Source organism: Hyperolius riggenbachi, chromosome 2 (genome assembly GCF_040937935.1).
Source record: "Hyperolius riggenbachi isolate aHypRig1 chromosome 2, aHypRig1.pri, whole genome shotgun sequence".
Classification (NCBI taxonomy): Eukaryota; Metazoa; Chordata; class Amphibia; order Anura; family Hyperoliidae; genus Hyperolius; species Hyperolius riggenbachi.
In genome coordinates, this window is record NC_090647.1 from 385,839,672 (window position 1) to 385,852,827 (window position 13,156).

At 47.2% G+C, this 13,156-nt stretch overlaps 1 protein-coding gene across 1 annotated transcript in view; it reads left to right on the top strand.

Moving 5' to 3' along the window:
- The window catches only part of LAMB3 (laminin subunit beta 3), a 2,309,994-nt gene that overhangs the window by 1,718,218 nt on the left and 578,620 nt on the right, over positions 1-13,156 (top strand). The window contains exon 16 of the mRNA XM_068269757.1: positions 1,402-1,607. Coding sequence (XP_068125858.1) covers positions 1,402-1,607 — 206 coding nt within the window. The remainder of the gene's footprint in view (positions 1-1,401; positions 1,608-13,156) is intronic.

A 13,156-nucleotide genomic window follows, 5' to 3' on the forward strand; every position in this document is an offset into this window, starting at 1 on the left:
AAAATAAATGACACGGAATCTTCTGCATGCTTGGTTTAACTACTGTGGGGGTGTTGAAAATTAAATCTTTTGCAACAGTGGTCCTTTAAAGAGGAACTCTTTAAAGTCCACTTTGAAGCTTTTGGTCCTAGAGTCTTCTGTCATGCTGCCCTACGTTTTGGAACTCCTTATCTTAACAGATCAGGACAGCTCCATCCCTGGACGTGTTTAAATCCAGACTGAAAACCCACTTGTTCAGTTTGGCATTTGCAGAAATATAACTTTTGTTGTGTGAATACTTCATCCTACTACCAATTACTGAATCTGAGAGAGCCTAAGCGCTTTGAGTCCTATGGGAGAAAAGCGCTATAGAAATGTTATTGTATTGTATTGTATTGTATAACGCCAGTGAAAATAATGTAATAAAAAAGTGCTTCATTTTTACAATAATTATGTATAAATGATTTAGTCAGTGTTTGCCCATTGTAAAATCTTTTAAATCTGTGATTTACATTTTGACATTTATTACATGGTGACATTTTTACTGTTGGCAGGTGATGTAGCTGCTGCATGCTTTTTTGGCAGTTGGAAACAGCTGTAAACAGCTATTTCCCACAATGCAGCAAGGTTTACAGACAGGAAACTGCCAAGGGAATATACTTTTTCTTTTTTCTTGTGGGAGGGGTTTCACCACAATATCAGCCATACAGCGCCCCCTGATGGTCTGTTTGTGAAAAGGAATAGATTTCTCATGTAAAAGGGGGTATCAGCTACTGATTGGGATAAAGTTCAATTCTTGGTCGGAGTTTCTCTTTAAGACTGGACTGAGAAGCTTAGTAACTTTTTTTGCGTGTGTGTGCGTGCGTGCGTGCGTGCTTGCGTGCGTGTGTGTGACATTGCTAATTTATAGGCTATTTTTGTAATTTTTTGAACACATTTTTAATATTCTAATTTTAGTTTCAGATTTTATATAATTTATTTAAGGCTATATCTCCTGTTCTGAGTATACATAGTACTGAATTCCTCTCTAGGCTCTATTCTATCTATTAAGTTTTTGTATTTTGCATACAGCAAAGTGTTAAAAAAAAAATCTTTTTGCATAACTGTTTCTTTTCAGTTCTGTTAGCTTGCTCTCAGCTGGCTGTACAGATTGTAGTCCTGGATGCTGGAAAATCTATATGTAGTATGAGGGGTGCAGGGAACTGAGATTTTTGACAAGGGCTCCAGGTTTTTTTTTTTAATGCCAGGGCCTCCTTTCACTAAATATTTATTTATTTATTTTCTTTCTTTCTCTCTCTCTCTCTCTCTCTTTCTCTTTTTTTTCCCCCGGGGAAGGGGGTGGAGAAATGGATACAGTTTAAAGAGGACAGCAGACTATCAAGTGTATATATGTGTACATATGTCTTGATTTTTTCCCCCAAGGTGTGTTCAGTGATGTCAATTCGGCATATCAGTCATCACAAGGATCTGTAAAAAGAGTTACTGATGCAATGAAAACTGTATCCCAGTCAAAGGAGAGCAGGAAAGGGGTAAATGGACTTGAAGGGAAGATCCAGGAAGCCCTGGAGGAACTGCAAACACTTAAGGAGGAGCTGTCCTACCCAGATCTTACACCAACCATTAACAGGGTAATGTTAATATTGTAATGTGAATTTCATACATGCATACATTTTAGTTACAGCTCACTTCTATTTGCATGATGCATTTTTATCTAAGGTTGTATTTTAATTCCCTTTGTTTCAAAGTAGCCAAGTTCAGTATACTGTATATACTCACATATAAGCCGACCTGTGTATAAGCCAAGGTACCCAGGGTTGCTCTCCAAATTCGAGAATTCGAATAGTACCCATGATGACGGGTAGATTTTCATGCTTACCGAATTTGAATTCGAATAGCTATCCTGCTCCCGAATTCAAAGTCGAATTTACCAGAATAGTGCTCTCGAATTCGGTCGTGATCACGGGCTTTAACCCGTGATCATGAATTCGGCTTCGGTATCCAGGTGATGACGTCATTGGGCCAATCAGAAGGCCCCTAGCCGAGGCACTAGCAACCAATCAGAGGAGGGGAAGCCTGGCCCTCCCCTCCTCTATATAAGGTGGCGGCTATGTTGCGGAGCCTGTCCTTGCTGTGTGACTGAGCGGTACTGAGAGCATCTCCAGTGCTGCTGCGTGTCTAGAAAGTGCTTTTCACCTGTTAAACCTAGCAATTTACATCCTAACCACATTCTAAACCCATATATTGTATTGCTGTATAGATAGTTAGTGATTTGATTGGTATAGTTCAGTCAGCTAGTGTAGTGTACACTGTATACTACTATGTGCTAGGCTAGTGTTAGGTCTGTGTGCAGGCTAGGCCTGCTAGCCTAGGTAGCCTTAGCCTACTACTAAATTAGGCAGGATAGGGATTATAGTTAGTTAGTACTATTTTACTTAATTTCTACTGTTAGTCTGTGAGTTTATTAGCTTCAGTACTGTGTTAGTTACAGTACAGGCCAGCATCTGTTGTGATCTGGGACTGCCTGTCACATCTCTGCCAGACCCTATTGATTGCGTCCGTGTGTGACAGACTTTGATGGCCACTGTTGGTCACACGCGTTAGTTATCGACTACTTGTCTACTACACTACTAGTACTAGGGATTATAGTTAGTTGTTATTTACCTACGTACTACTTTACTTAATTTCTACTGTTGTTAGTGGTTGAGTTTATTAGCTTCAGTACTATATTAGTTACTGTACAGGCCAGCATCTGTTGTGATCTGTGACTGTCTGTCACATCTCTGCCTGACCCTATTGATTGCATCCGTGTGTGACAGACTTTGATTGCCACTGTCGGTCACACGAGTTAGTTATCGTCTACTGTACACGACACTACTAGTACTGTCTGTCTATTAGTATTTAAAAAAAATAAAAAAAATAAAACCTTTCTTTTTTGGGGGGGTCACACACTCACCCACAACCCAGACTCTTTTATTAAAGTTTACACCCTGTCCCACCCTTTCTAAATATATATATTTTTTTTCTTACTGTATTTGTATAATTGTACGATGACTGGCAGATGTAGTGGCACCAGCAGGAAAGGCAGCGCCATTGCCAAAGCCACTGCCGGCAGATCTGTGACTGGTTCGCCGCCAGCCACTGACCGTAGAGTTGTGGAGGAGGAAGCGGTGGTGCAGCAGCAGCAGGTTGCGCCCATCTTTGCCTTGGGTCGTCGTCCCCGGCCCATTGCGGAGAGTCAGGCACAGGCTGTGGTGGAAATGATGGCGGAGCAGCAAGCCACCGTTTCCAGCCAGACCTCCAGCGCCAGCGACACCAGTGCCACCACCAGCACTCCGGTCCGCAGCAGCAGCCGCCCTCCACCACCGCTTGAGGTCACGTCGACCCCTGCGGCCAGCCTGCCCTCACTGAGCACGCTCTTTACACCCGGGACCGTGACAGAGTTGATGGATGTGGTTGGCCAGTATGATGAGGGGATGTTGGGGGAATACAAGGAGGAGGTTGTTGTTGGCGGCACACAACAGCTGGAATTTCAGGAGGAGGAGGAGGGGCCTGATGCAGGGGATGTTGAGGCAGAGGAGTTGGTTGAGGGCTCAAAGGAGATGTTTGGGGATGATGATGATGAGGTAAGGGACCATCCCTATGTGCCACCACCAGCACAGTTGGGTGAAGGCAGCACGTCATCGGAGGAGGAGGCGTCTCCGGCACAGAGGCGCGGCAGCAGCAAGCTTGCCAGCACAGGGCGTGGGAGGCAGGATCCACAGCCTGCTGTTTCAGCCGCTACCACCACCACCCACACCAAAGCTCCTCCCAAAAAAAAAGAAGCCCTTCAAAGCCAAAAAAGCTACTCAGCCCTCAAGCGGGAAGGGCAAGTTAAAATCCCCAGTCTGGCGGTACTTCACTGTGTGCGAAGATGACAAGACCCATGCCGCTTGCCACAGTTGCGGTGCCCGCCTAAGCAGAGCTCGCGATCTCAACAAGTTGGGTACCTTGTGCCTGCAGACCCACTTGGAGACAAAACATTTTGAGAAGTACAGTGACTATATGAAGGTGAAGGACAGTGGTGCAGGCAGGGGTCAGAGCCAGACAGCCACTGCACAGACTTCAGCAGCAGCAGCATACCACCCTCCTGCTCATCCAGCATCAGCAGCAGGAGCACAGAAAGTCACTGCTCCCCCCCCCCCCCTGGGCAGCCAGTCCTCAGTGGCCTCATCTGCTCCCTCCTCAGTGGCCTACTCATCCTCCCGTGCCGGCAAACGCCGCCAGACCCTGCTCAGCGAGTTCTTTCCTTTGTGACCAAGGTTCTGTCTGCCACCAACAGGCACATCCAGGTGCTGAATAGGTTGCTTGCCCACCTCATGTGCTCCGAGCTCCTGCCATACTCCTTTGTGCAGGAGGGGAGTGACATGCGAATGCTCCTGCAGTATGGGATCCCGAAATGGCAAATCCCCAGCCACCACTACTTCTCCCGCACGGCGATCCCAGCACTGCACCGTTTTGCTATGGCGAACGTGGGCCGCTCGCTCGATCACGCCGTGAGTGACACCTCACCATGGACTCATGGAGCAGCCATGTTGGGACAGACCGATACCTGTCCTTCGCGGCTCACTGGGTCAGCCTGGTGGAATGCGCCAGCGAGGAAGCAGCAGGTCCATCCTCGGGCGCATCAGCAGCAGCAATGGCACCAGTTGTCCACTATGTGGTGCCACCATGTGGGTGTCCTGAACCTGGTGGTGCAGAAGTTCATGCGCACCTACCAGGGGATGGATAATCTGTTGGAAGCGGCTCAGAAAATTGTTCGCAGTTTCTGGCGCTCAGCCGCTGCCACAGCAAACTTGGCTGACATTCATCAGCGCGAGGGCCTGCCACGACACCAGCTAGTCATCGATGTGGCAACTCACTGGAATTCCACCCTGGTGATGTTGGAGCGGCTGGTTGAGCAGAGGAGGGCTGTCCACCACTACATCATTGAGGCCACTGTCGCCAGCACCACCAAACTCCAGCTCATCTCCAACGCACAGTGGGGGCAGATGCAGCAGGTCTGCTTGGTGTTGGCTCCCTTCCTGCAGGGAACCAACCTGGTGAGCGAGGAATGGGCATCCCTCTGCCAGTGGGTGCCCTTTGTTTGTCTGCTGGACAGGGCACTGTGTGATTTGATGGATGTGGGAGAGGAGGCCCTGAAGCAGCTGGAACAGCAGCCGCCTGCGCAGTCCACTTCTGTGCAGGAATTTGAGTTGGAGGAGGAGGAGTTGGAGGTGCTGGATGTTGCTGTTGAGGGGGAACATCAGAGTGCAGCAGCAGTGGAGAGAGGGGGAAGAGGCTCAGGGGCAAGAGGAGGAGGAGGACAGCAAACTTGAGGCCACTGACCCTGATGTCTCTGTTGGACGGACTGCCCTGTTCACCATGGCAAGGCACATGCTGCGGTGACTGCGCACAGACCCCAGGGTTAAGCAGATGCAAGTGAGGGAGGACGCATGCATCAGCATGATCCTGGACCCATGGCTGAGGGGGAGGGTGGCTCAATTCCTGCCTGCTGGGATCCGTGAGCAGCGAACAAGGGAGTTGCGGGAGATCCTTGTTTGACGATTGGAGGAAGCCTTCCCCCAGCCTTCCACCCTCTCTGTCCCTGTCTAGCCAGCAAAGCAGCCGGTGGTGCCTGCAGCCAGCAGCAGCAGCAGCATCAGGTGCCCAGGAGATCTGCGGGCCTTGACAAAGGCACTCTACCTGACGTTAGAGCAGCCGAGAGAGGAGGTGTGTGCAGCAGCATCCTCCTCTCAAAGTCGCAGGCAGCGCCTGACCCGGATGGTGGACGACTACATGGGGTCCTTCAGTGGGCTTGACACCGGCAACGAGGAGTCTGTGGACCCCTTGGAGTACTGGATCGAGCGCATGCAGATGTGGAGTGAGCTGGCGCAGTATGCCCTGGAAGTCTGGTCTGGCCCCCCTTCCAGCGTGCTGTCAGAGAGGTGCTTCAGTGCGGCCGGTAGCGTGGTCACGGAGAAGCACTCTCGTCTGTCCACAGAGTCCATGGACAGACTAACATTCCTATAGATAAACCAGGCCTGGATTGAAGACACAGTCGGCAACAGAAGGACCTGAGGTGCATGGGAATAATTTTTTAACGTCATCAACCTTCAGGCCCCTGCAAATTTGGCCTGGTTTTTCTTTAGGTGCTGTGGTACCACCACTAGGTGCCATGGCTTAGGCTGCCTGCTGCCATGTATGTCCTTCTGCTGCTGCATTAACACTAGAATTACCAACTTTTTTATTTTCTGGTGCCAGGCCAGAGGTGTTATTCACCCCTGCTGAGATTTTCACAGGTCTTCATCTTGATTATCTTCAATCTATTGTGCAAACCACCCATTACCTGTGAGGCCTCGCACATTTCCATACAGCCGTGGTACCAACGTAGGCACCATGGCCCATTACACTGCCTGCTGCCACACGTCACTCCTCCTCCTCCTCCTGCTGCTGTATTTAACCTCCTGCTGTCTGTGTTCTCACCGCTAGGGTCCATAGACTTATGCGCTGCTGTCATGCGCCATAGCTATTAGGCCACCACAATAGCTACATAAAAAAAAAAATACTGAGGTGTCTGGGTTGAAAACTGTGCTGTCCCAGTTGTGTATTGGACACAATGTGGGCTTCACGACTGCTGTCCGGAACCTCCTGCTGTTGCTATTATTACAGTCGTGGTACCAACGCTAGGGACCATGGCCCGTTACACTGCCTGCTGCCACACGTCACTCCTCCCCCTCCTGCTGCTGCTGTATTTAACCTCCTGCTGTCTGTGTTCCCACCACTAGAGTCCACAGACTTATGCGCTGCTGTCATGCGCCATAGCTATCACACCACTACAATAGCTACATTAAAAAAAAAAAATACTGAGGTGTCTGGGTTGAAAACTGTGCATTCCCAGTCATGTATTGGACACAATGTGGGCTTCACGACTGCTGTCCGGAACCTCCTGCTGTATGGTGTTTATTATTACAGCCATGGTACCAACGCTAGGTACCATGGCCCGTTACATTGCCTGCTGCCACACGTCACTCCTCCTCCTTCTGCCACATTTCAACTCCTGCTGTCTGTGTTCCCACCGCCAGGGTCTGCAGAATTTTGCACTGCTGACATGCGCCACTAGCTATTATTATGCTACAAATTTAGCTATGTTGTTGAAGAACAAATTTTACAACAGTTCAGTTCTGTAAGGGAAAAAAAAAGCATTAAGTTGGGTACAAGAGGAAGAATATGAACGCAAAAAAAAAAAGATGGTGGTGAAAAAGAAGAAGAATAAGAATAACCAGGTGAAGATGGAGAAGAGGAGGAGAAGGAGGAGGAAAAGGAGAAGAAGGAGGAGAAGGAGAAGGAGAAAGAGAAGGAAAAGGAGAAGGAGGTGAAAAGGCAGAAGAAGAAAAAGAATAAACAAGAAATGCAGAAAAAAGTTTTCCATCTTTTTTTTTAATTACACCTATTTAATAGTGATTTCCCTTAAAAAAAATTAGCTTTAAGGCCATCCGAATTTGTGATCACGAATTCGGGGTAAAACCCGAATTCAATTATCGATCACGGTCTGAATTAGAATCGAATTTTACTGGTCGTGATCACGGCCGCACCCGAAGTTGACCCGGACCCGAATTCAAATGTACTCTAATTGAATTTTGGTACATTCGAGCAACACTGAAGGTACCCACTTTTCCCTCAGGACCAGGAAAAAGTGATTGATTAGTATATATGTCCCCTCCACAATATAGCCCCTTCCACAGTAGCCAGATGTTCCCCCAGTACAAGTCAGCCTCCCTCCCTATTGCCAGATGTCTCAAGAAGCCACTAGATGGCATCATAGATATGAGACTTGGCAATTGACACACCGGAAGAATCCCCAGTCATTGCACCGCTGACACGTTGCTTGCACGCTGTGCTCCACAAACTAGGGGACACAGGGAGTCTTGAGCGGTGCACTCTGCACACCATGTTGCAGGGGTGGACGGACACAGCAGGGTACAAGCTGGTAAGGAGTCAAAAACAGAAAGTTTAAGCATGTGCATGACAGCTATCAGGCAGTAGTTGTACCTTATACTCCACCGATATAGAGCGCGACACAGCCCGTAAGTGGGAACATAGTAAAACAGAAAAAGCTTGGGGCTCATAGTGTCAACAAGGAATACAAAGCTTTATTAGTTACAGCACTGACATAAAAATTCTCCAAGAGCGATATAAGCAACTATATTGTCATCACCAATACAAAAGTTAAAAGCAAGAGCTCAGCAGATAACCTCATGAACCAGCTTATCTGATTGACATATGCCTCCAATTGCAATGCGTTTATGGCATAATCACATACATACAACCATCACTTGCCCACGCATTCACCTCTAAATGCACCGTGCCCAGTAGCGTGTAAAACTGTTGGGGGGCCCCCTTTAAACACTCCGCAACAAGGATTAAGCTTGATCCGATTTGATTATACGTTTGTGACAATCACATCCTGTTTGTATATCCAAATTGCATATAATATTGAGCTGCAGCATGGAGAGATCTCACCAACATCCACGTAATACTCCGTATGGACCCACAAAGCCGCCTCACATGGACCCAGCTGATCCTGTCAGTCCTATCGCTCCTGCTCAGTCGCAGCAGGGGATCTTCCCGTGATGATTCGCCGACAAGGGGAAGGAACACGCCGGGCTCGGAGCAATGGCGGGCACACGCTGCTGTGGAGCGATCAGCTGATCGAGACTGCCCACCGACGCGTTTCGAACCGCACCAGGTTCTTTCTCAAGGTGTGGCTAGCTCCTGACGCGTCACCCTTTTCACGACCCGTGCCACGCCCATCCGCCAGCAACATCGGGAGGAGAAACAAGGCGAAGAGGGGGAGGAGAAGGGAGAGACGAGGGAGGGAGGACTGTAAGCTCCAGCCAATCCCTAAACATCCCACTCCCCGCATCATCATAGCATAAGAACACAGCAAAGTCTCATACGTTCCAATCACCTGAAGTAGCAATACCATCCAGATGAAGGAGTTTAGTACAGGGCATGTGTCAGTTACCACAGTTCCAATGTTCTATTGAACTTCACATCACAATATCCTCCAAGGTGCTGTCCATATTCCATCCAATGGCAATACCCTCTTTTAATTCTCGGAATTTCAACATTGCTTCACAGTATTGTCCTTGTATACCACATAAATTCACACTGTCCAACCGTAATGGGCATCAAGGAAAGTCAATTCAGAACTCCATATGGTAATTTATACTTTAGATACAGGCATCAGTACATATCTTTTATTATTCATATGTAGCGGGTAGCGACACAACTTAAAAGGCACGGTGCACCTATAACATTCACTGTGGAACCAAGCATATTCACATTCCAACAGTAAGGTGACATAGCTCAAAAAAGGGCAGTTTATCACAACTATTGATTTTTATAGGCCCCTCAGATGCCATAGGATCAACCATACCTCGCTGATTTTAGAAAGGGTGAGAGGTGCAACCTTACATTTAAACCCCTAGGGCTCACCGTATCAAGTTTAAATAGCCACATTGACTCTTTACAGAGTAATACTTCGTCGAAGTCACCTCTGCGGCTTGAAATCTTAAGTTTATATATCCCTTATACAGTTGTACCCCTCAAGCTATTACCGTGAACCTCTCTATAGTGTTCTGCCATATTGGTTTGACCCTTCCCCCCTAAAATAATAGTCAAGTGTTCCAACACCCGTTCTTTTAGGGCCCTCTTAGTCTTCCCTATATATCTAAGATGACAGGGACACTCTATCATGTACACCACCTTCTCACTATCACAGTTTATGAAGGATTTTATATCATAGTTGGTGACACCTAGTCTATCCTGGAAGTTCCTGGTCCTATCAACAAACGGGCATAATTTGCACTTGCCACACCTGAACATGCCATTTGTCACACGTTCCTGTAACCATGTATTAGTTTTAGCCTGTAACTCACTGTGAACCAGGCGGTCTCTGAGGTTGGGGGCCCTCCTCGCTGTCAGCAAGGGTCGGGGGCACACAACCTCAGACACCTCCCTTGACGCAGTCAGCACCAGCCAGAATTTGGTCAAAAGCCCCTGTAACCGTTCCCAGTGTGCCCCATACCTGGTGATGATACGTACATAACCCTGATCTTCTACATGTTTTCTTTCTTTTGGGGCTAGCAGCCTATCACAATCCAGGGACCAAGCTCTACTCAATGCCCTCCGCAGGACAGAATGTGAATATCCAAGGGCTCAAACGCCCGTACATTGCTCGCGACTCTCTCCGAAAGTCATCATCACACGAGCAGTAAACGGAGGAACTGCCCGTATGGAATTCCATGTTTTAAAGACTGAGGATGATGACTATCGGCATGCAAAATGGTATTGCCCGCCGTACTTTTACGATAAGAACAGGACACCACTTTGTCCTCTTCGATTCTCAACATCAAGTCCAGGAACGAAATTTCCTGTCCAAATGTGTATGTGAGCCTTATATTTTTCCCATTAATGTTCAACCTATCAATGAATCTTTTTAATTCATCGGTCGTTCCACTCCATACCAACAATATGTCGTCTAAATATCGAATCCAGAGGGCGACGTGTTCCCTGTACTCTGGAACGGGAAAAACGTCTTCACATTCCCACAATCCCAGGTGCAAACAAGCATACGCCGGGGCACACGCCGCCCCCATGGATGTACCGCGGATCTGCCAATAAAAACGACCCTGAAAAACGAAACAGTTAAGATGCAAAATTAGCTCCATGGATTCCACAAGGAAGGCATTGTGTAGGTCTGCCCCTGGATAGCGCTCATTTAAGAAGAATGACATTGCAATGACATGACATGACATGGGGGCAGCACGGTGGCGTAGTGGTTAGCTCTCTCGCCTTGCAGCGCTGGGTCCCTGGTTCGAATCCCAGCCGGGGCACTATCTGCAAAGAGTTTGTATGTTCTCTCTGTGTCTGCGTGGCTTTCCTCCGGGCACTCCGGTTTCCTCCCACATTCCAAAAACATATGAATAAGTTAATTGGCTCCCCCTAAAATTGGCCCTAGATTACAGTACTTACACTACATAATATAGACATATGGCAATGGTAGGGATTAGATTGTGAGCTCCTTTGAGGGACAGTTAGTGACAAGATATATATACATTGTACAGCGCTGCGTAATATGTCGGCGCTATATAAATACTAAATAATAATAATAATTGCCCGGAGCCCCTCCCCGTGTGGGATCGAAGTATACAAAGATTCAACATCGATCCCCATGAGGAGGGATCCCGGGGGCGCCAGAAAGCCAGCCAACACACCCAGCACATCGCGGGTGTCCTGCACGTATGAGGGGAGCGATTGGACCAAAGATTTTAATTTTTGATCAATCAATTGTCCCAGCTTTTGCGTAGGGCTACCAACAGCAGAGACTATGGGTCGCTCAGGTGGTCTCCTAGGGACTTATGCAATTTGGGCAGGGTGTACAATGTAGGTACATTATATGTCACCACCTTCAAATAATCATATTCCTGTTTCGTGATCACCTCTCGGAATAACCCCTCATCTAATAATTCATTAACACGTTCAGCAATTACTGGGAATGGGTTTCTCTCCAATCGCTCATACGTCTCCTGATCACCCAATTGGCGCATAATTTCCTCCACATATGCCCCCTCGTCCTGGAGGACTACATTGCCTCCCTTGTCACTCGTCTTAACAATAATCCCTGGAGCCTTCGCCAATTCGTCCAATGCTGTAAACTCTTCACTGGTTAAGTTCAACTCGGAACTGCGGGGATCTAAATTTAATGTCCATAACTCCTTCTCAATAGTACTCATAAACACTTTTATATTATGAATCTGTGAAATGGAGGGCATGAATGAAGACTTCAATCGTAAGGAGGAGGGAGCAGGTTTCTCAATTTCAACACGAGAGGGATTTGGGCTACCATTTGGAAGGTCTAGGGACGGGGAAGGCCACTGCTCAGATTCGCAATCAAGTACAGGCACATCTCTATACAAGCTGGTAAGAGCAGGATCACTGGTGCACAATCCTTACGCTCCTCTGCCAGTAACAAAACCTGGCCCACCATCTGTTTTGCTCCACTGACTCGCATATGAGTCGAGTGGTATTTACATTTTTTATGTTGAAAAATTAGATTTCTACGCGAGTATTTACAGTACTTTTTACCAAAGCAGTTATATGGATTTTCAATGCCAATGAGTAAGTACAGTACTTCACATCGGAGCAGTGAAAAATGGCGCACAGCGCCGACGTGATAAAAATGGCACGGCATTCACTTGCATTTTCAAACAATCACCACAAAACATTAACCTATAGTGTGCGCTCCTCAATCACTTTACCCTAATAGAAATTCCTATAATACTCTTCACTTTCTGGGTCGCTCCTGTAGTTAAGTGTGTGTATCACTTTAAGCCAATATTTATACAGTTAACAGGGCGCTCAACAGTATATTTCTATAATAAGTGTTTCCACAGTAAATATTCCTCTGTTCTGTAAAATATATAAACATATAAAAGTCCCACAGCAGTTCATATGTCACAGTGTCCAAATTCTAAACGCTGCATGAAGTTCAAGGAGTCTTCCCAGAAATAAATAATAACCAGTATACGCTCACCAGATATTAAGCTGCCTTTTCAGGAACAGCTAATAGCGCTTCTGGCCCGGCCAGTGTGCAGGATATCCTAGGTGCGTCCAGCTTTCTCTTGACTCCTCAATATGGGGGCATAAAACAAAGAAGCACTCGGATAGTGTGATACTGTTTTAATAATAATAACACTCAGGAAAAAACACACCAGTGCTCCCAGATTTTACAAAAACACCTCGTGTTCCTCCACCATATACTCAATATGGCCTCTCACCAAATTTAATGGCTGACCAAGCACAGACCAGCAATCACGCTTCACAGATACTGTCCACGATCCTTTTCCAGCCTCAATGTCCCTAAGACTCAAACAGGGACCAGCAAAGTGTAAAACCGTTTTTTATTTAAATTTTTTAAAAAAAAAAGTGCACTCACAAACATCCAGTACAAATGCGCATATCAGAATTCATCGAGCTCGTCTAAGCGTCCCTCACTCCTTAGGCTCCGCCCAACTAGTTTCGTCCCATGACTCATCAGGGGCCCCTGATGAGTCATGAGACAAAACTAGTTGGGCGAAGCCTAAGGAGTGAGGGA